The 21446-nt window shown below is 37.9% G+C and overlaps 1 protein-coding gene across 2 annotated transcripts in view; it reads right to left on the bottom strand.

Moving 5' to 3' along the window:
• Wnk3 (WNK lysine deficient protein kinase 3) overlaps positions 1–9668 on the bottom strand; it is a 97500-nt gene extending 87832 nt beyond the window's left edge. For both annotated transcript variants that reach the window (XM_052171683.1, XM_052171684.1), the window contains exon 1: positions 9135–9668. In XM_052171683.1, coding sequence (XP_052027643.1) covers positions 9135–9668 — 534 coding nt within the window. The remainder of the gene's footprint in view (positions 1–9134) is intronic.
• Positions 9669–21446: the final 11778 nt, after the last annotated feature.

Genomic DNA, 21446 nt, shown 5'->3' with positions numbered 1-21446 from the left:
GAAGAACAAGTTGCAAGTTAAGACCACAGAAATTTCCATGCACATTTCTAATAGCTCAACTGAGTGTTACTGTTTGCATATATATCTTATATTTATCAATTTTTCTCAATATCTATAGAATTACTGATACTCTTTCTTAATTAATTTGACTCTTCCATGAGGTAATGCAACTATTGTTACATTTCACAACTATGCTATGAACATACTTATATACCATCAATGTCTAAAGGGCTTTGGGGTATAGTTTGGTGGTAGAGTGCTTACATTATCTCAAAATGAATTTACAAAAAGGAATAAAATAGATAATTGCAATATTTCCCTAAGAAATCCTGAAGTTTTCATATTTGGAAATCTCTAAAAATCAGAATAAGCAAAAGGTAATAAGGCTTACAACTTCTTCCAGTTTAATTTCTGAAGTGTCAAAACTGATCTAAGCCTCCAGGCAGAAATATTGGGCTACTAACTAATGAAAGACCTTCAAATAGGCACAGAACATCTAATCTGTTACATTATAATGCTAAAAGTCATAGACACAATGTTTATAATATTCTAAAGGACTGTGATCCTAAAATTCTGAAGTCAGACAAACTGTCAATTAAGTTAAGAAAGGAAAACTGCCTTTATTTCTAGAAATGAGAACAGAGAAAACATCCATCCCACACAACTTTTCTGAAAATATTACTCAAAGACTTTCCATAAAAAATGAACCAAACTGTTATCACAGCCAAGAATCTATGACTAGACAGGTCACTGGCCCTAGAGGATAACCTACTAAATGAACATAGTAGGAAACCAATTCCTAAAGACTTACTGTTATACCCATAGATTAGCGCATCTGTCAACCCTCATCGGAGGAACATCATTTAGCCACAGATGGTGATTAACACAGAGGCCCACAATGATCAACATGCAGACAACAAGAGATTACACATGTTAAGCCCTAAATGGAACATCTACATCATACCCTGTTCCTCTTAAGGTTCAGGGATCATTGCAGAAGATGGCCAAAAAGATTATAAGAGGTAGTAAGTGACTACAACAGTGTTCCTAGAATACAACATGGAAGCTGAACATATGTATTCACATAAGTAATGACAGCATGCACAACACCTGTGGAACTTAAGTCAGACAAAACTTCACCCATAGCTGAGGAACTTCTGGAAACTAATAGCTGCTGTGCATTGACAAATAAAATGATTCTATCATTTGTATTCCCATGAATAATCTATGAAAGAACAAAAATAAATTTAAAATTGAACTACTAGTAGCTCTGCAAAAATAGAAAATAATAAAAATGTCAATTATGTGTCAATATCTCCATATGACCCATTGTCATCAGCAATTAGTACAGTGGGTATTTTAAGCTATCTCAATAGGTATATTGAAGATATCAGGTTATGGTTTTAATTTTAATTAACAATCAATATCCCAATTAAAATAAAGATTTGAAGGGAAATGTAGATGATATAGCTTGGGTATTAAGCATTTCCCAAGCAAAAAATGATGAAATGAGGCCACAAGTTTGATCACTGGTATCGACAAAAACAATGAGCCCATGTTTCCCTACATAATGTGTGTGTATGGATCAACACTTGATTAGTTTTGTTTGTTTTTTGATGTAATGGTCTCATTACATAAGCCAGGCTGGCCTGGAACCCAGAGATCTCCTTGTTTCAGCTTCAGAGTACTGAAATTAAAGGTATTTATTACTATGTCTAGCAACATCATATGCCATCACCCTTAAATTTTATCAGTCTAAGAAAGAGGTGTGCTGTTCATTTTGTTTTCCCTTGAGATGAGGTCTGGTGTAAGCAGGATGGCATTGAACAACTGAGTCTCCTGCCTCCATGCCCTAACATGCTAAGATCACAAGCAAACACCACCATACTGTGCTTTGTCTCTTCCCCTTTTGGATAGGGTTCTCTCTCTTGACCAGACCGGCCTCAAATTCATGGTCCTATTACCTTAGTCTTCCAAGTAGCTAAGATTAGAGCTTGTACACCAATATTTCACAGGTTTATTTTTAAATAGATACCTATTTGTGTTTAGGTTTGTGTGTGTGTGTGTGTGTGTGTGTGTGTGTGTTTGCTTTTGCTTTTGCCTTTTTTCCCTTAGTTTCTCTTGAAAGGATTTCTTTGTGTAGCTCTTGTTGCCCTGGAACTTACTCTGTAGACTGGGCTGGCCTCAAATTCAGAGATCTACCTGTCCTCTGCTTCCGGAGTACTGGGATTGAATGTATGCACCACCATGGATGGCAGATATGTACTTTAGTAAGTTAAGGCATCCTACTTTGAATTTGCGTAAAAGTGTTGTTTTTATTTAATCACAATAACAGAATCTTCATTTTAATTACATTTATTTGTGTCTTCATACTTGTATATATCATAGTGCATGCAGAAGTCACAGAGTTTAATATTGTAATGTTAAACTGACATTTTTCATGTATATTTGTTGGAAATGTTGGTCTATAGCTTTTAATTTTTTACATGTATCTATTTGTGTTTGAATTGCTGGGGAGAGATGTCACAGCATTCATGTGGAGATCAAAGGACAACCCTTTGTATTCTGGTCTTTCCTTCCATCACTTGGATCCTGGGCATCAAAATGCAGATCATCAGACTTAGCAACAAACACTTTTACCCTATGAGCCATCTCTCAAGTATTAATAGTTTTCTTATAAAGTCTTCATCTGCTTTTGACATCACAAGTTGGACTCTGATTTGCTTTTTGCTTTGCTGCCTTGAGACAATCAATGCTCTGGAAAACTCAATATAGGTTTATGCCTCTAGTCATCCTATATCACAGAAGAATCAAAGACTCAAATTCTCCAGGAAGATAGTTATTATCAACAGGAAATGATAAACAGATCTCTTTCTAATATTTGGACTGTTCTATTTTCTACTCTAATTGATTTTGCTAAAATAGAAACAATATTGAAAAAGGTGGTAACACTCATAATTATCTCATACAAGATTTTCATAAAAGCAGCTTTATCATCCTAGAACTTAAAAGATTATTCTGTTTTAAACAAAATGTTTTAAATTAAGTGATTTCCATATACATACACTAGTTTTCCTTTTTAATTAAGAGTATCTACAGAATTCTATCTAATATCTTCTCAGCACCTACTAATATAATCATGGCTTATTAATAAGTTTCCTGGTATGGATTATTAGCCTCCTTTTTTCTCCTACTCTTATGTTGTTGGAGATAAGAAACCCATGGCCTCATACGTGCTTAGCTACTATATTATCACTAAGCTATACTCCCCATCTTTTTTATACTTCCTAAAACAGCAAAAAACTATGTTTGGTGTACTGGTAAATTGTATTTGTTAAAATTTTGCTAAAGATTTTAACTACTATAACTGCTGTATTCATATATAACATATTTTTCTGTTTCTTATGCAATATAAGGATTTAATATTAAGATTATTTATAGGGTTTTTAAATTATTGTGATTATTGTTGGATTTTTTTAGACAGAGTCTCTTTATGCAGTCCAAGTTGGCCTGGAACTCAAAATCCCCCCACCTCTGCCTCCCAAGTGTTGGGATTACAGGTATGTACTACCTACCTCCACATCCAGCTTTCATGAACTAGGATTTAACAGTTTAACACTGAAATTTCATGTCACTTAAATTTCACTATGATTTCATGTCTAATATTAAGAGCACTGGATGCTTTTCCAGGGGACCCGAGTTCAATTCCCAGAACCCACAAGGAAGCACTCAAACATCTGTAACTTCATCCCCAGAGGATCTAACACCCATCTCTGGCCTCCACTGGCACCAAGCACACATGGATACACAGACATTCATACAGGCAAAACACCCATATGAACAAAATGAAAATAAATACATCTTTTTAAAACAAACAGAAAGAAAAGGTAGCCATTTGTTTCCCCTACTGTATCTAAATGCACTAGTCACTAAGGTAAATAATTAAAAATATCAATGAGACAGACACACCAAGCCCACACTATCCACTCTCACATTACTGCCACTCCTCCAACACATCAGTTTTATTAAACTGCTCTAGAACTAAAAGTAATAAATTGTTATCTTTCCCTTGGACTGTATTCCTTTTTAGCTACATAGTCTTCACCAAGTACTTTTTGTAGTGCTGGGGATGGAAACCAGGGCTTTGTGCAAACTACTTGGCCCTTGGACAACAGCTTCTGAGACTAAAACAAAAACATATTTCTAAATTTCTGTGTTTTTAAAGAAACCAAAATTACAGATTTGTTACTACAGTTATCCAATACCATGTGGCCATCTCTTTGAAAATACACAAATATAAGCTGGATGGTAGTAGTGCACACCTTTAATCCTAGCACTTGGGAGGCAGAGGCAGGCCAACTTCTGTGAATTCAAGGCCAGCCTGCTCTACAGAGCTAGTTTCAGGACAGCCAGGGCTACACAGAGAAACCCTGTCTCAAAAAACAAGCAAAACAAACATACACATATATGAGGGCTAGAAAGATGGTTCAGAAATTATACACATTGTTTCCAGAGGACTGGAGTTCAATTTCAAGCACCCACATGGCAGTTTACAACCACAAGTAACTCCAGTTGCAGAGAAATTGGTGCCCTCTTCTGGACTCTGTGTACACCAGGCATGCACATTGCAGCTCACAACTGTATGTAACTCTAGTTCCAGGGGACCCAATGCCCTCACACAAAACACAGAAGCACATAAAATAAAAGTAAACAAATAAATCGTTTGGCTGCCAGGCGGTGATGGCGCATACCTGTAAATCCCAGCACTCTGGGAGGCAGAGGCAGGCAGATTTCTGAGTTTGAGGCCAGCCTGGTCTACAGAGTGAGTTCCAGGACAGCCAGGGCTATACAGAGAAACCCTGTCTCATAAAACCAAATCCAAAAAACCAAAAACCCAAAAACCCAAAATAAAATAAAATAAAATAAAATAAATCACTGGGCTGGTGAGCTAGCTCAGCATTTAAAAACACTGGCTGCGCTGCCAGAGGTATGGAGTTCAATTCCCAGCAACCACATGGTGGCACAACCATCTCTAAAGCTATCTTTGTCCTCCTCTGGCATGCAGGTATGCATGCAGACAGAGCACTTATACATAAATTAATTAATTTTTAGAAGCTTAATGTATATATGTATGTATATATGGGAAAGACTACAGAAAGCTAAGAGGTGGTGACAACTGATAAATGCAGAAAGTAGAAAATAAAAAGTTGCCATTCAGGTAGGAGGATCACAAGTTCAAGACCAGCTTGGGTATCAAGTTCTACATAAGTCTTACAAACAAACAGAACATCATAATCACAGTATAAATCACCTGTGTAAAGACACCAAAGAGTACCAAACCCTACCTGAGACCTATTTCACAGTGTCAAAGTATATTCTCCTAAGATATTTACTAATCTAACAAGCAGATAATAGGAATAATCTGACAGTAGTCAAGTGGTCAAGATTACCTTATCATTAACATATATCAACATCGTATCCTTGCTATGGAAGATCAAGTAGAGGGGCATCACTTCTGTGATATCTTTGACAAAAAAATGCAGAGCTTAGCTAGCCAACCATGGCAGTGCATGCTGTAATAACAGTCTTTGAGAATCATAGTAGAAGGATTTTAAAATGAGTTCTTGGTGTTTGTAAGCTGAATAGTAAGACCTCATCTCAGAAAGAGAGAGAGGAAAGGGAGAAACAGCTAATCCCTTTGAAAGGTCAAGGAAACACTGGAAAAAAACTGCTGAAGGGGGAGTACACACAGTATAGAAACATGGATGTGATCAAAGAACTGAAAAGAGGAATATTTGAAGGCAAACTAATACATTCTGATTAACTTCAATATTTTAGTTTACAGGGTATCTTTGTAACCTTTTTGTAAGTAGAAAATCACCTGGAAACAAGTTCAAAGAGAAAATGGGGTAGGTAGTAAGGAGTAGTACCTCTGCTTCCTTCTGCTTCTAACCCTCTCATTTCCTTTAAACAAACCCATAGTTAACAGTCCTTTCATCTTTTCCCTAACTCCAATCTCCAAGGCTTGCTCATATACTAACTATACTCATTCTACTCTAGGCTTTATGAAATCTGTCTGTGTCTGCTTTTTCTCCCTTGTTCTGTCCCTAGCATTTAGTATAGGTCTGGCACATTGCAAGGAGTGTTTGTTGACTAGCCAAAAAAAATGACAACTGTAATAGGTCACATTCATTTCTTATTGCTGCAATAACAAATTAGTATAAACTTAGTGGATTTAAACACAGATGTATTATGTTCCAGATACAGGAATCAGAAATCTACAGTGAGTCACATTAGACTGGAATTCAGACAGCAGCACTGTTTCTTCTGGGGACCCTAGGCAACTTTTTATTTCTATGCCTCTTCCAACTTTCTAGAGGGTATCTGCATCATTTGGCTTGGTGACCCAATCTTGCAACTCTGCTTTTATTCATAGACCTTTCTGAAATGATTATCTACCTGCTTTCCTCTTTACAAAGACTGGTGATTAGATAAACCAAGTTAATTTCACTATTTCCATCTCTAACATAGCCTCATCAGCAAAGTTAGTTTTAATCATGTAAGGTCAAAGCCATGGCATCTTAGAGGTATTATTATTCAGCCTACTACACATATCAATTTCTTTCTCTATCTTTTTGAAGTCAATTCCACAAATAACTAAAAATAACTCACAAAACTATTTAGGAATTAATGATATTTCCCAGACCCAGACTTGTCCCCTTCTACCATCATCCTTTGCCATTTTGCAAAAGTATTTGTCTTTGGTTTAGGTTTAATCAAGTTATATAATTTGTTAAGAAATGAAACTAGAGCACATATATTTGAGCAAGCATCATCATTCCTAGATTCAAAAGAATCTCTTTAGCCCTGGGTCTACACTTAGCATCTTGGCTGGATCTGACGAAGACGAAAGGAAATAGAACTAAATAGCATTGTGAGGAGCTTTAATGGAATTAACTATATTCATTTTATTGGTGGCTCAAATAGAATCTAGAAACATTTCTGAAAAAGTAATAGAACTATTTTAGAATCAAAATTAAGTGTCCTACAGTGAATGCTTCAAAAACCTGTATTTTTTAAGAAACAAGATCTGGCACCTAATACAATATCTTTCTGCCTCAAAATACTGAGGTTAATTAATGCTTAACCCTTAACCATGAATTTTCAGCTACTTCTTCTACTTGTACATTATCTTAAATATAATAATATAATAATCAATACTATAATAAAAATGTACATAAAATGTTCACTCAACATGTTAACCTGCTATATTGTGCCTATTTTCTCTTGCTAGTGGTTTTGCTTTGTTTTGATTTTCAGTGGCATCTTTAGTTCAGACTCTAGCTGGAGTTGCTAGATGTCTAGGTACAACTTCAAGGAGGTCCAGGTCTAGAGGTATAGCTCTGCTGGCAGAGAAGTTCAGGCCCTAAAAGTCAAATAAACTGGACATGGTAGTACGTGTATGCAATCTCAGAACTTAGAAAGTGAAGACAGGAAGCTGAGAAGTTGAAGATCATTCTCAGCTACATAGTGAATTTGGGACTAACTTGAAATATATTAATCAGACCCTGTCTCAAATAAAATATAATAAATTTCCTACATCAAACTCTTAAGATTAAATTTTAGTCTACCCAAATAGCAAACAATATAACTTTATAATGGGTAGAATCTGGGTATTTTATAGACACCGTTAGAATTTAAACAACAACCTATCTGTACTGGCTATCTTTAGTCAATCTTAATTTCGTGATTTGTTTTTTGTTGTTGTAGGTGGGTTTTTGTTGTTGTTTTGAGGAAGTGTCCCATGTGGCCCAGGCTACATATAGTCAAGGAGGACCTTGAACTTTGGATTTTCCTGTTGTCACCTCCCAAGTACTAGAATTACAGACGTATACTACCATGCCCAGTATATGTAGTACTAAAACTGAACCCAAAGCTTTTCTCATGCATGCTAGGGCAAGTACTGTACCAAACTGAGCCATAGTCCCAATCTTAATTTTAAGCATCCCATATCAATGCTGATACTTTTTTTTCACAAGTTGACTGAGGTTATCAAGGCTTGGTCTCCTTATATTTGACCTGAAATTATTGTCATTATAATACTTTATATGCTGTTCTATCCCTCATTTGTTAATAATACTACATAAAAATATCTTCTTGAGCTGACTAACATCCATAGATTCTGGTGGTTTCAGTTTGCTATAATTTCAAGGTATGAGGACAGAATATCAAAAGAAGTTTTAAAGAGTCAAAAAATATCTTTCCTGTGTGTAAAAATATCATATGAGTTTCACATTTTGTAAGAAAAAGTAGAGGTAGATATCATACTGAATACATTCCTATCATACACTTAAATATGTAATGTAACAATCAAACAATGAGATATATACACTCAATTCTTAAAATGAGATGTTAGTGGGAATTTGGGGAATTTCCTAAGCTAATAAAAAAATTTTCCAAAGAATGTCACAACACAGACTTTTTGTTCTTAAAACAGGAAAGGAAAGCAAGCATGGTTGGCATATGCCTATGACTCTAGCACTAGAGAGAATGAGGCAAGAAGAACATCAGTTTGAAACAGGATATGTAGCCCAATCTGTAGGCCAGATTGGGCTACATATCCTGTATCAAAATAAATGATAAATGGAAAGCAAAAATTAGTTGTATTTCCAAAGGCTGGGTATTTTTATAGGTCACTCGTAGACTAATTGCCTAGCACATACAAGACCCAAAATTTCATCTCTAGCATCAGAATATAAATAAATAATGAATGAATAGGAAAGGAAGGCGTATAACTCATTGGCTCTGTATAAGGCTCTGAGTTTATTCCAATCATTACAAAATTATGATAAAGGCAAAACTGGCATGGAAATATATCTCAATGGTAGACTATCTGCCTAGCTTGAAAAGGCTACTGATTCCATCCTCAGTGTTGCCACAAAAGAGGAGGAAGAATAAAAATAGAACACTTAGGGGAAGATAATTTTTAAAAAGCTTGGCATGTGTTCCTATCAGGATAAGAGAATAATTTCTCAATGATAGTGAAGGGCTCTTTACTTCTTCATCTGGGATCATTGTGGCAGTCCCAGCAGCTAAATTTGGAATTTATAAAGCCAAGAAAATTATATACGCACCTGTAGTTCACACCAAGCAACTTCAACCCACGTTTCAGTGTCCAATCCTTTATATACCGTTTTAAATGCTCCTCTTCCCAGCTCTATGTCGAATTTCAGGAACCTGCCACTAGGGGAAGTTGCAACAGCCTTCATTTCTGCTTCTTCTTCCATTTCCTTTTCAGATTTCTCCTTGAAGCATTCTTTTGAGGATTCTGAGGTTGCCTTTGAACATTGCTCATATTTAACTCCTTGCCCCCCTTTTAGCACATTTGTAGGAACTTTATCTACTCTTGAAATATTTGTTGCAGCTTTTCTTTCATCTCTGCGGGAAGATTCGGCAACTTTGTCATCTTCTGTCATCTCAACACTCTTTCGGAAAAATCTCTTTCTTTCGATGTTTTCCCCAGAAGCAGAAAAGGTACTGTATTTTTCCTTTATTCTAGCTTCTACTGTCAGAGGTGCAACAGCTCGGGCAACCCTGTTTTCAAAGGAAACTCCATCAGGCTTCTCAGAATCGTCTGTGCTAGTTGGCTCTCCAGAATCAGTCGCCATTGTAGCTAAGGTTGGCACCAAACTTTTTCCTGTTTCACTCTTCAGTCTATTTACATCTCAGGTATCAGAATTATCAGAATGCACTTCCTTTTATGTGGTCATAAATTCCCATAGCAATCTAAAGGACAGAAAAGAGATACTTTTAAAATTATCTATTATAACAGAAATCATTAAGGAGAAAACGTGTCACCTGACTTAAACTTTCTTAATAAGAAGTTTATTCTTGTTGCTGTACAACTTAGCAACTACTTCAGGGGCTATATGTTATCATTTTTAGTATAGCTACAGTGACTAGTAAAGCACTTTGCATACAGTTCTTTTTTTATTGGATATTTTTATTTATTTACATTTTAAATGTTATCCCCCTTCCTAGTTTCCCGTCTGCAAACTCCCTATCCAATTCTTCCTCCCCCTGCTTCTGTGAGATTGCTCACCCACCCACCCACCCATTCCCGCCTCCCCGCCCTCGCATTCCCCTACACTGGGACACCAAGCCTTCACAGGACCAAGGGTCTCTCCTCCCACTGATGCCCAACAAGGCCATCCTCTGCTACAGATGCTGCTTGGAGCCATGCATACAGTTCAATATGTCCTCATATGCAGAAACTGTAGTTCTCAGCTCATCTCAATCCCCCAAATTCAATACAGGTGACCAAATCCTGAATTTACTTAGCCATACATAAGTTGAGTAAAAATACCATATGTTTTCCAGAAGAATTATGCCTAAGATTCTGAATTTACCTGATACTAGTTTCCTTAATTTGTGGTAAAATATATGTAGAATCAAGTTTACTACTTTAACTATTTTACATGTAGAGCCCCATAGCATTAATGCATTATTCACAACGTTATTCACTATGTTGTGCTATCTTCACCTCTTATAATGTTTTATTATTTATGTGAATTAGCGTTCTCCTTCTACCTTCATATGAGTTCCTGGGACTAATCTCGAGCTGTCTGTCTGGCAAGCACTTTATACACTGAGCCATCTTGCTGTCCCTATCATCACTTCAATCCATTCCCAAAACGATTTTATCACCTTAAGCTTAAAGTCTATATTCATTATAGAAAAGTGTCCTATCCAGCTGAGTGCAATGGAATGCATCTATAGTCCTAATACTCAGGAAGCTGAGGGTAGAGACTCACCTAAGAATCACAAAAGAAATATCCCTATTTTTATTCATGTACATATGGAAAATAAAAGTTGGTGTGCATTGTCTTCTTTAATTGTTCACCATATTTTTTGAGACAGGGTCTTACTATTTAATCTTGGCTGCCTAGAACTATGTAGACCAGGCTGGTTTCCAACGTACCATATTGCCATCTTGTGCGCTATAAAGAAAGCAGCTACAATACTATTAATTAGGAATATAGGTGAACAGTGTACAAGGTTTCAGTGTACTACTTTGCTACTCTTTTTTTACATGTTTGAGATTTTTCAAAATAAAAGTATTTCAGAAGGCTGGGGAAATAGGCCTGCTAGTAGAACACTTACTTGGCAAACATGAATGCCTACATTTAGATCCTCAGCACCCCCAGAGAAGCCAGCTACAATATGTATGCTTGTGATCGCAGTGCTGAGGAGCCAGAGAAGGGAGAATCCTTAGGATGAGCTGGCTGGCTAGCCTAGCCAAGTCAGGAAGCTTCAAGTTCAATGTCTCAAAATATAAGATGGAAGGCTGGGTACAGTGACCCATGGCTTTAATTCCAGAGCATTGAAGGCAGAGGCAGGCAGATCTCTGCCTTGTCTACCTAGTTCTAAGCAACCAGGACTATATAGTAAGACCCTGTCTCAAAAAAGGTAGCGAGCAATTGAAAAAGACAGGTTAAGATACAGGCACAGGCATAGGCATGTACTTTCTGAAAAGGACCTCAATAACACAAGAAATAATCCAAGAACTGATAAATGACATTGCATGAAATTAAAAAGTTCTGCCTAGCAATGGAAACAATCACCAGGTCGAAGAGATAACCTACAAAAATGAAAAAAAAATCATTGCCAATAATACATCATACAGTAGAGTAATACCTAGAATATATAAAGAACTACAAAAATACTCGAAAATCTAAACCATCCAATTAATAAATGGGCTAGTGTGGACAGTTTTCAAAAGAATACAAATGATAAATACATGAAAATTTGATATCCTCAGCAATCAATGAAATATCAGTTAAAATTATACCATCTCACTTCAGTTAGAATGTCAAGAAACTGAATGCTGGGCTGGGCATGGTGTCCCATGCCTTTAATCTCACTACTTGTCAGGCAGAGACAGATGGATCTCTATGAATTCAAGGCTATCCTGCTCTACACAGCAAGTTTCGCACCAGGCAAGATTACATACTGAGACTAGTCACAAAAAAATAAAATTAAATTAAAATAAAAATTGCTACATTAATATATACCAACCAGTACCCCTAGAACTCCCAGGGACTAAACCTCAAACCAAAGAGTACACATGGAGGGACCCATACAGCCAGCAGCATATGTAGCAGAGGATGGCCTTGTCAGACATCAATGAGAAGAGAAACCATTGGACCTGTGAAGGCTCGATTCCCCAGAATAGTGGAATGCAAATCAGGAAATTGGGGGAGGGGTTGCCAGGGGAAGGGGGGATGGGATAGGGGTTTTCGGAGGAGTAACTAGGAAAGGGGATACCATTTGAAATGTAAATAAAGCATATCTAATAATTAATTAATTAATTACTGGGCATTGTTGGCATGCACCTTTAATCCCAGTACTCAGGAGGCAGAGGCAAACAGATCTCTGTGAATTTGAGCCAGCCTGGTCTACAGAAAGAGTTTGAGGACAGCCAAGGCTACACACACACACACACACACACACACACACACACACACACACACACAAAACCTGTCCTGAAAAACAAAACAAACAAAAAATAATATAGTAAAAGAAAATGCTGGCAGGAATGTAGGTAAAGGGGATCCCTTATATAATGTGGGTTGGAATGTATATTTGGCATGTTCTATATATTATGTTGTCAGAATCCTTCACTAACATCTGTAAATATTTCATATTTTTGATGCTGACAATGTGGGGTATGTGTATACATGTATATGTGCATGTGCATGTATGTGTTCTATGCCTGTGAATACAAATGTGTTCATGTGAACCTTGAGTTAACATGTGGAGACCAGAGGTCAATGCCACTGATAATTTATTGGGTTGAGAATGTAGTTCAGAAGGTTCAATGCTGTTCTAGCAAGACAAAGCCCTGTGTAAAAATCCATGGCATTACATAAACCAGGCTTGGAAGCACACATTTGTAATTTTAGCACTCTGAAGGTGGAGACAGGAGGAACAAGGTTAAATGTCATTTTAGGCTATACAGTGAGTTTGAAGCCAGCCTGGGCTACATGAAATCCTGCCTCAAAAACTAAAACCTACATTATTAAGGGATTATTTCCAGTATAATAAAACAAACTTAAACAAAAACAAAACAGTATGGTACTGCTATAAAGGAAGATACACACACACAAAAATGAAATGAAAATAGTCTAAAAATAAACCCATATATTAATGGTCAAATAATTTTAAGAAAACCTAACAAGGAGAGAATAGTCTTTACAGCAACTGATGCTAGAACAATTAACTATTCATATGCAAAAGAGAAAGTTAGGGCATCTCAAAAACAAAGTTACAGGAGGACTACATTCATGATTTACTATGGGGCAGGAGATTATTGCCATTGCTAAACATTATGGAAGTATAAATCCAACATTTACTGATAGATAATTAAGAGTCCAATGAGAACATTCAGAAATTGATCAGCAAAAAGAAAAGAAAAGAAAAAGAAATTGACCAGCAAGAGTGTGCCATTAAAGACATTTATGTTTAATACTAGAGCTAAGAATGAAACTAAGAGTTCATAAAGTGGTCTATCAGATTGCATTGCCAGATCAATACAGTTCCAATGTCACTTAATAAGTTAGCTATTTCCTACAAGTGAAAATAGGTAGAGTTTTTTCTTTTTTATATTTATTTACTTATTACATGTTCACACTTGCAGAGGCCCACTATGGGGCTTATATGGAGCTCAGAGACAACTTTCAAGAGTTCTCTTCTTTGTTTACCATGTGTGTTCTAGGATCAGACTCTGGTTATCAGATTTGGTAGCAAGCAGCTTTACCCAGGACGCCATCTCAGTGGCCTGAGACCTATTTCCCTTAACTGCTTATTTTGAAATAATTTTAACCTGGGGAAGTAACTTGCAAGAATATACAAAGAATATAGTACTATCTTTACCCACATTCCCAAAATGCTAACATTTTAAGTGAGGTGTTTTTAAAGTAAGAATAATGATACTTAGTCACTTCACCTAACCAAAGGTCATTTATGCAGAAACCTCAAGGTCAGAAATCTAGAAAACAGACTTTTAAACAGCCAGAAATAGGTAAAGTTATATGATTCTTAACAAAAACCTTCACTTTTTTTTTTTGGAGTGTAGTATTTCTTTTAAAAACTGAAATTCTATCCAGACAGTGGTGGTTCACACTATTAATCCCAGCACTCAGAGACAGAGACCAGTCTTGTCTACAGAGCTAATTCCAGGACAGCCAAGGCTATAGAAACCTGTCTTGGAAGGAAAAAATAATGTGGTAGAGCCAGCACTCCGAGGTGAAGGCAGTAGGAATCAAAAGTTCAAGCTGCCTTCAGCTACATGAGACTCTATAAAAACAAGCAAATAAAAAGAGAGAACACGCACATTTTGCTGGGCATGGTGGTACATACCGTCACGTCCACGTACAGAAAGATGCTGCTAAATAACCCTGAATGCAAGGTCAGCCTGGGATACAACAGGACCCTGTTTTTTTTCAACCATTCTAAATGAAATTTCTGGTCTATTTCTTGTAATCCTAGCTTCCCAGAGGCTGAAGCAAAAGGATCAAAACTTTAAGACTAGCCAGGACAATATAGAAAGATCCTGTCCTAAAATAAAGTTGAAAAAGTACGGGGTTGTATTTTCGAAATAGAGCAATGGCCTACCATGTGAGAGGCCCTGAATTCAATCCTCAGACCTCAGCACTGCCCTCGGAAATATTTTTAATACTCTTAAAAAAAATGACTTTTTAAATTATATGAGTATTTTGGCTAATGCCGATAGAAGTCAGAAGACAGCATCAGATACCCTGTAAGCAAAGTTGTGAATGGTTGTGAGTACAATGTGGGCACTAGGAAATCAATCCAGGTCCTCTGCAAGAGCAATAAGCACTCTTAACACTGAGCCAGTTCTCTAACCCCAGACCTCTAAAATCATAATTTTTTTAAAAAATATTTATTTTATGTGTATAATTGTTTTGTCTCCATATACATCTGTATACAATGTGCATGCTTTGTGCCCAGAGGCCAGAAGAAGCATCAGATCCTCTGGAACTGCAGTTACAGATGATTATAAGTTGCCATGTGCCAGGCAGTGGTGGCACATGCCTGTAATCCCAGCACTCTGGGAGGCAGAGGCAGGCGGATTTCTGAGTTCGAGGCCACCCTGGTCTACAGAATGAGTTCCAGGACAGCCAGGGCTACACAGAGAAACCCTGTCTCGAAAAAACCAAATCCAAAAAACCAAAAAAATAAAAGTTGCCATGTGAAGGAACCAGGTCCTCTGCAAAAGAAGCCAGTTCTTAACCATTTAGGCTAACCCAAACACTAAAGTCTTATTGAGGCTCTAATATATTTTTAAAAGCCCAATTTGCTGATATCAAATACTAAAGACAATGGGATATTTTACAAGGAAACAATTATAAGCCTATACACACATATATTTAACAACCACATCCCCCAAAAATACAAACCTAACAAACTGAAGAGAGGACCAGACACTTCAATAACATAATATTTGGATAACAGTATCAAACAACCTAACCTAGCTGACATCTGTAAAACATTCCCTTTAAGAAGAGCAAATATGAATGTTTCAAGCACAGATGAGGCATCTCTAGAACACATCATATGTTATGCAATAAAACAAGTATCAATAAAATATGTTCTCTTCTGCGACAAAAAGAGTGCTTAGCTAGCATGAAGGAAGCCCTGAGTTTGAGTTCCAGTACCACATTAACTGGACAGGTTGATACATGCCTATAATCTAAGGACTTGAGACATAGAGACAAGACAATGTGTTCAAGGTTATTTCTCTACATAGAGGGTTGAAGACTACTAGCCTGGGCTACATGAGCAGAGGAAAGAAGAAAAGAAGGAAAACAGATCTGCTAAGGAAAATAATTAAATTAGAAATCAGCAACAGAATAAAGATAGCAACAGATCAATGAAAAATTAATGAAAGGCTAAAAGTAAGCCTTAATATTTCTTCTCATGTGATTTTCAACAAAGAAACTAAGATAATTCAATGGGTAAATAGTATTTTCAGCTAAAGGTACTGGACAACTTAAATCAATATGTATAAGAGTAAAACTGGATCCCCATCCCATATCATGCACAGAGATTACTTCAGAGTGGACCACAGACCTAAGAAAAGAACTAAAACTATAAAGCTCTTAGAAGAAAACACCAGAATAAATCTTGGTTATCCTGGGCCAGGCAAACTTTGCCAGCAGTAACAACCAAACATAGTGTCAACTGAAGAAAAAACTGACAGGAGGCTCTAGCAGGCCAACCATGAGTTGACAATCTGCCAAAACTAAATAAAGACCAGTCTGAGTTACACAGTGGAAATGTATCTTGAAAAAGAAACCAGGGGGCTGGAGAGATTGCTCACTGGTTAAAAGCACTGGCTACTATTCCAAAGGACACAGGCTCGACCCTCAGCATCCACATGGCAGCTGACTGGAGTCTGAAACCCCAGGTCCTGGGAATCCAGTTCCCTCTTTGGCCTCCTCAAACACCAGGCATGTACATGGTACAGACAGACATGCAGATAAAATATCCATATACATGATTTTTAAAAGCAACAGTCCAAAAAAACAAAAAAGAGTTTAAAAAATTTTCTAAAGCCGAGCGGTGTTGGCGCACGCCTGTAATCCCAGTACTCTGGGAGGCAGAGGCAGGCGGATTTCTGAGTTCCAGGCTAGCCTGGTCTACAGAGTGAGTTCCAGGATAGCCAGGGAAACACAGAGAAACCCTGTCTCGTAAAAAAAAAAAAAAAAAATCCAAAGAAAAAGAAAAAGAATCTATTATACTGAGGCAGTACAGCAGCAGGAGGCAGCAGACTTTGAGATCATATCTCAAACAGGAAGCAGAGAAAACAAACTAGATATGGAGGAGTGTTTTGAACCTTCAAAGTCCACTCCAGTGGCATACTTCTTCCAAAGTCACAACTCTTAATCCTCCTCCAAATAACCACCAACTGGGGATCAAGTATTCAAATGCTGGAGACTTATGGAGGACAGCTCATTCAAATCACCATATCCCACTCCCTAGACTCCACAATTTTGTGTAGCAAATGCATTTAGTCCTTTTTCAAAAGTCCCCATAGTCTGTCACAGTCTCAACACAGTTTAAAAGTCCAAAGTATTTTTCTGAGACTCAAGGCAATCTCTTAATTGTAACCCCTGTAAAATCAAAAAGCAAATTACATACGTCCAACATACAATGGTACAGAATATACATTACCATTCCAAAAGGGAGCCAAGAAAGTATATAAAAAAAAAATATCGGACCGGAGCAAACCTAGACCCAGCAGGGCAAATTCCAAATCCCGTAGCTCTCTGTCAAAGGGCTTAGATGACCCTACCTTCTAGCTTTAAGCACACCTCCCCCCACCTCTCTCGGGCTTTTTAGATTCCCTGCATGCAGCATGCAGCTCTTCTTAGCAGATATTTCAGGAATCTGGTATCTCCAACATCCTAGGGCCCAAGGCAATCCCAGACTTCACACTCTCAGCTTCACGTAATTGTCTCTGTTCAGGAACACCCCTGCCACATTCCTGGTCTCTGTGGCTTTCCAAACCATGCTCTCTGTAAGAGCAGCAAGTACTCTTAACTGCTGAGCCATCTCTCCATCTACTTTTTTATTTTAGCCTCACACACATCCTTAGGACACAGGAAAAAAGACTACAGAAGATCCCACAACCCCTTTACTCCTGCATCCTTCATGAACCTGAAGTCACTTGGGGTAAACTCTGGTGCCCTTCAATCACATTCCTAGCTGCTTTGACTTGTTCTTTTTCAGGAACAGAAAATTCTTTAGGCCTTTTCTTCTTACAAGGTAGAAGTTTAGCTGCATGGGGTCTTACCTGAGGGCACCAACTGCCTTTTCCCCAATGCAGATCAGGCCTTGCCTTAATCACCGTAGTTCTTCCAGCACAAGCCTTGGCTGTGGTGTTCTCTTCAAAGTGTACATTTTGTGTTTATTTCTACTCCACTTGCTCTCTTTCACTATAGGCCTCCATAAGAGTGATTACTAATAACCACAACAGGTTAACTTGAAATAGCTTCCATCAAAGAAATTAGTCCATTATGTTTTTGAATATTTGTTGACTTTCATTTTATGTATATGAAGGTTTTGCCTGTATATATGTATGCATACTACATGTGCTCCTAGAGACTACGAAGACCAGATGAGGATGTGGATCCCCTTCAACTGGAGGTATAGAAAGCTATAAGCTGCTATGTGGGTGCTGGGAACTGAACCCAGCTCTCTGCAAAAGATACAAACAAGAATGATCTCTATCCCAGTTCCTATATTATTGTTTCCCTTTGAAACTTTTTGAGCTGGACCTCTGAGGTCAGCACAGCTCTCAGTACTACTGGCTTCCAAGGTCCTACTAGGATTGAGCATTAAGCTCTGCTTATAGCAGTCAACCAATTTTCTCGTCCAAGGTCCAAAGTCTTCCACATTCCTCAAAAACAAACAAAAAAACCTGCATGGTCAGGTCCATCACAGCAATAGTGCAGTCCCTGACACCATCTTATGTCTTTGTCTTTGTTTCTTTTCTATTGATATGATAAAAGGTCACAGCCAAGGCAACTTTAAAAAAGAAAGCATTTATTTTGGGCTTACTGTTCCAGAGGCCTAAGATTCCATCAAGGCCAGGCAGCATGGCAGCAAGTAGCAAGCATGCTGACTGGAGCAGCAGCTGAGGGCTTACATCTCAAACAGGAAGCATAGAGAACAAACTCTAAATAGTGCAAGGCTCCTGAACCCTCCAAGCCCACTCCCAATGGCATACTTCCTACAGCAAGGCCTCCTAATTGTCCTCAAATAGTCACCAACTGGTCCAAGTACTCAAATGTCTAAGACTTATAAGGGATGACTCATTTGAACCACCATAAGCATATTTTTATAGTAATAGTAAGAACTCAGATAAGAAGGTGTTCATCTAAAATCTTAGTGCCTGAGAAGCTGAGATAGAAGGACTGTGAAGTTATGGGTACTCTAGACTACATAGACCAAACAAATATATGAACAAACAAAAAAAGTAGTGGTAATATTTCACTCTCATAAAACTGTCACAGAATTCAAATCACAACTTAGGTCTTCAATAATTCAGGTATTTCCCCTTACAAATAAAAGTTTAGTGACTTTTGTGGAGTTCTTAACTTCCAATTTTACATAGATTCTGGGGATCAAACTCAGGCCACCAGGCTTGTATAGCAAGCACCTTTCTCCATTGATCCATCTTGCCAGCAGCAGTCAGCTTTAAAGATAATGGTACACTTATCCTGAATACCCAAGACACAAATCGCATAACAAATGACTCCCATGAAGAAGTATGGAGAAGGTCCTGATCCTGGAAAGGATTGATCTAGCATTGGAGGGGAATATAAGGACAGAGAAAAAAAGGAGGGACGTGATTAGAGAATGGATGGAGAGAAGAAGGTTTATGGGACATATGGGGAGGGGGGATTCGGGAAAGGGGAAATCATTTGGAATGTAAACAAAGAATATAGAAAATAAAAAAAAAAAAGAAATTTACCAATGTTTGATTTCATAAAAAAAAAGATAATAGTACAGTTGAATTAAAGCATTTTGCTATAATTCTTCTTATTATTGGTTTACCTTATCACTTAAACTTTATCCTATGATAAAGTACATAGGAATAGGAAAACTTACACTTTTATACGATTCAATACTATGGTATTAGCCATGTACTAGGAACATAGGTCCTGTACAGATAAGAGATTACTGCCCAATAAACACAACATTACTCATTTGGGAAATGCAAATCAAACTGAAATAAAATACTACTTCATACCCAAGAAGATGGCTACAATAGAAAAGACTGTAACTAGCATTAACAAAGATGTGGAGAAAACAGATTCCTCATTCATTGCTGGTAGAAATGTAAAGTGGTAAAGCTAAACATGAAACATTGTGTGATTGTTGTCCAAAAAGTTAAACAGAGTTACCCCACGACACCAAAAGTTGTCTGTAAAATGTTTGGGGAAGTCCTGGGTTTGATACACAGTACATATAAAACTAGACATAGTAGACCAACAAAATGGCTTGCTTGACAAACCTGAATTAAATCCTTGGGACTTACATAGAGGAAATAGAATCAACTCCGGCAATGCTTCTGACCTCTGCATGAGTGCTATGATTCAAGTACACATGTGCACACACACACACACACACATACATACATACATAAATAAATAAATAAATAAATAAATAAATAAATAAATAAATAAATGTCTAGTACTTTTAAAAGACTGAGCTGGAAAGATGGTCCTCAACTTCCCAGGGAGCTGAAGTTATAGGCCTGTTGTCTTAGTTAGGGTTTACTGCTGTGAACATGCATCATGACCAAGGCAGCTCTTATAAGGACAACATTTAGTTGGGGCTGGCTTACAGGTTCAGCGGCTCAATCCATTATCATTAAGGCAGGAAGATGGCAGCATCCAGGCAGGCATGGTGCAGGAGGAGCTAAAGTTTCTACATCTTCATCTAAAGGCTGCTAGCAGAAAACTGGCTTCCAGATAGCTAGGACTAGGTTATCCATACCTACTCCATGGCCATACCTCCTAATAGTGCCACTCCCTGGGCCAAGCATATACGAACTATCACATTCCACTCCCTGGCCCCCATAGGCTTATTCAAACAAACTTCTTTCTTCTGGGCTGGTTCCACTCCCTATTAGCAGCTTTCCTCTGCAGCTATTCTATGGCTCTGGTATCTCAAACATCTTTGGGTATCCAAGGCAACTTCAATGTTACTGCTTCTTGTTTCAATGTCTGGGATCCACACATGATCTTCTAGGCTTCTCTAAAGAGGTAGTGATCCACTCCATTGCTACTGCTGGTTTGGGTGATCATATCACGATACCAGCATCTCCAGTAGGCTGGGGTCTTCTGCTGTAACTAAGCTTCACCAATAGCCTCTCATAGGCTCTCTTCATAGTGTCAAGCCTCAACTCCTTTGCATGACCCCTTCAGTCCTGGACAATCAACTGAAACTAAGGTTACACCTACACCAATGGCCTTCCACGGCCTCACACAGTGCTGAGAGCCTCAGCTGCTCTTCGTGACCCCTTCATGCCTTCAAAACCAGTACCATCTGGGTGACACAGTACCAAATCCAGCAGCAGCACAAGATACAACCTTGCCGATCTCTGCAACACAGCTCCTTTGTGCTCTCAGAAAACACTTCCTAGACCTCAGTGATGCTGGTCTCCTCTTGATCACCACTAATTTCTTAGCTCCAGCTAACCAGCATCAATCGTCGCATAGTCTCTTTCTCCTCTTGACGATTGAGACATTGAGACGAAAGCCATTGAGACATGGCCAAAGGTACTGAGTTCTGCTGCTTGCAGGAGCTGGAACATAGCCCCCTTGTTCTAGTACTTTATCATTAGCTTC

Source organism: Apodemus sylvaticus, chromosome X (assembly GCF_947179515.1).
Source record: "Apodemus sylvaticus chromosome X, mApoSyl1.1, whole genome shotgun sequence".
Lineage (NCBI taxonomy): Eukaryota > Metazoa > Chordata > Mammalia > Rodentia > Muridae > Apodemus > Apodemus sylvaticus.
The sequence above is the reverse complement of the archived record's forward strand: the minus strand, read 5'-3'. Positions and strand labels throughout refer to the sequence as shown.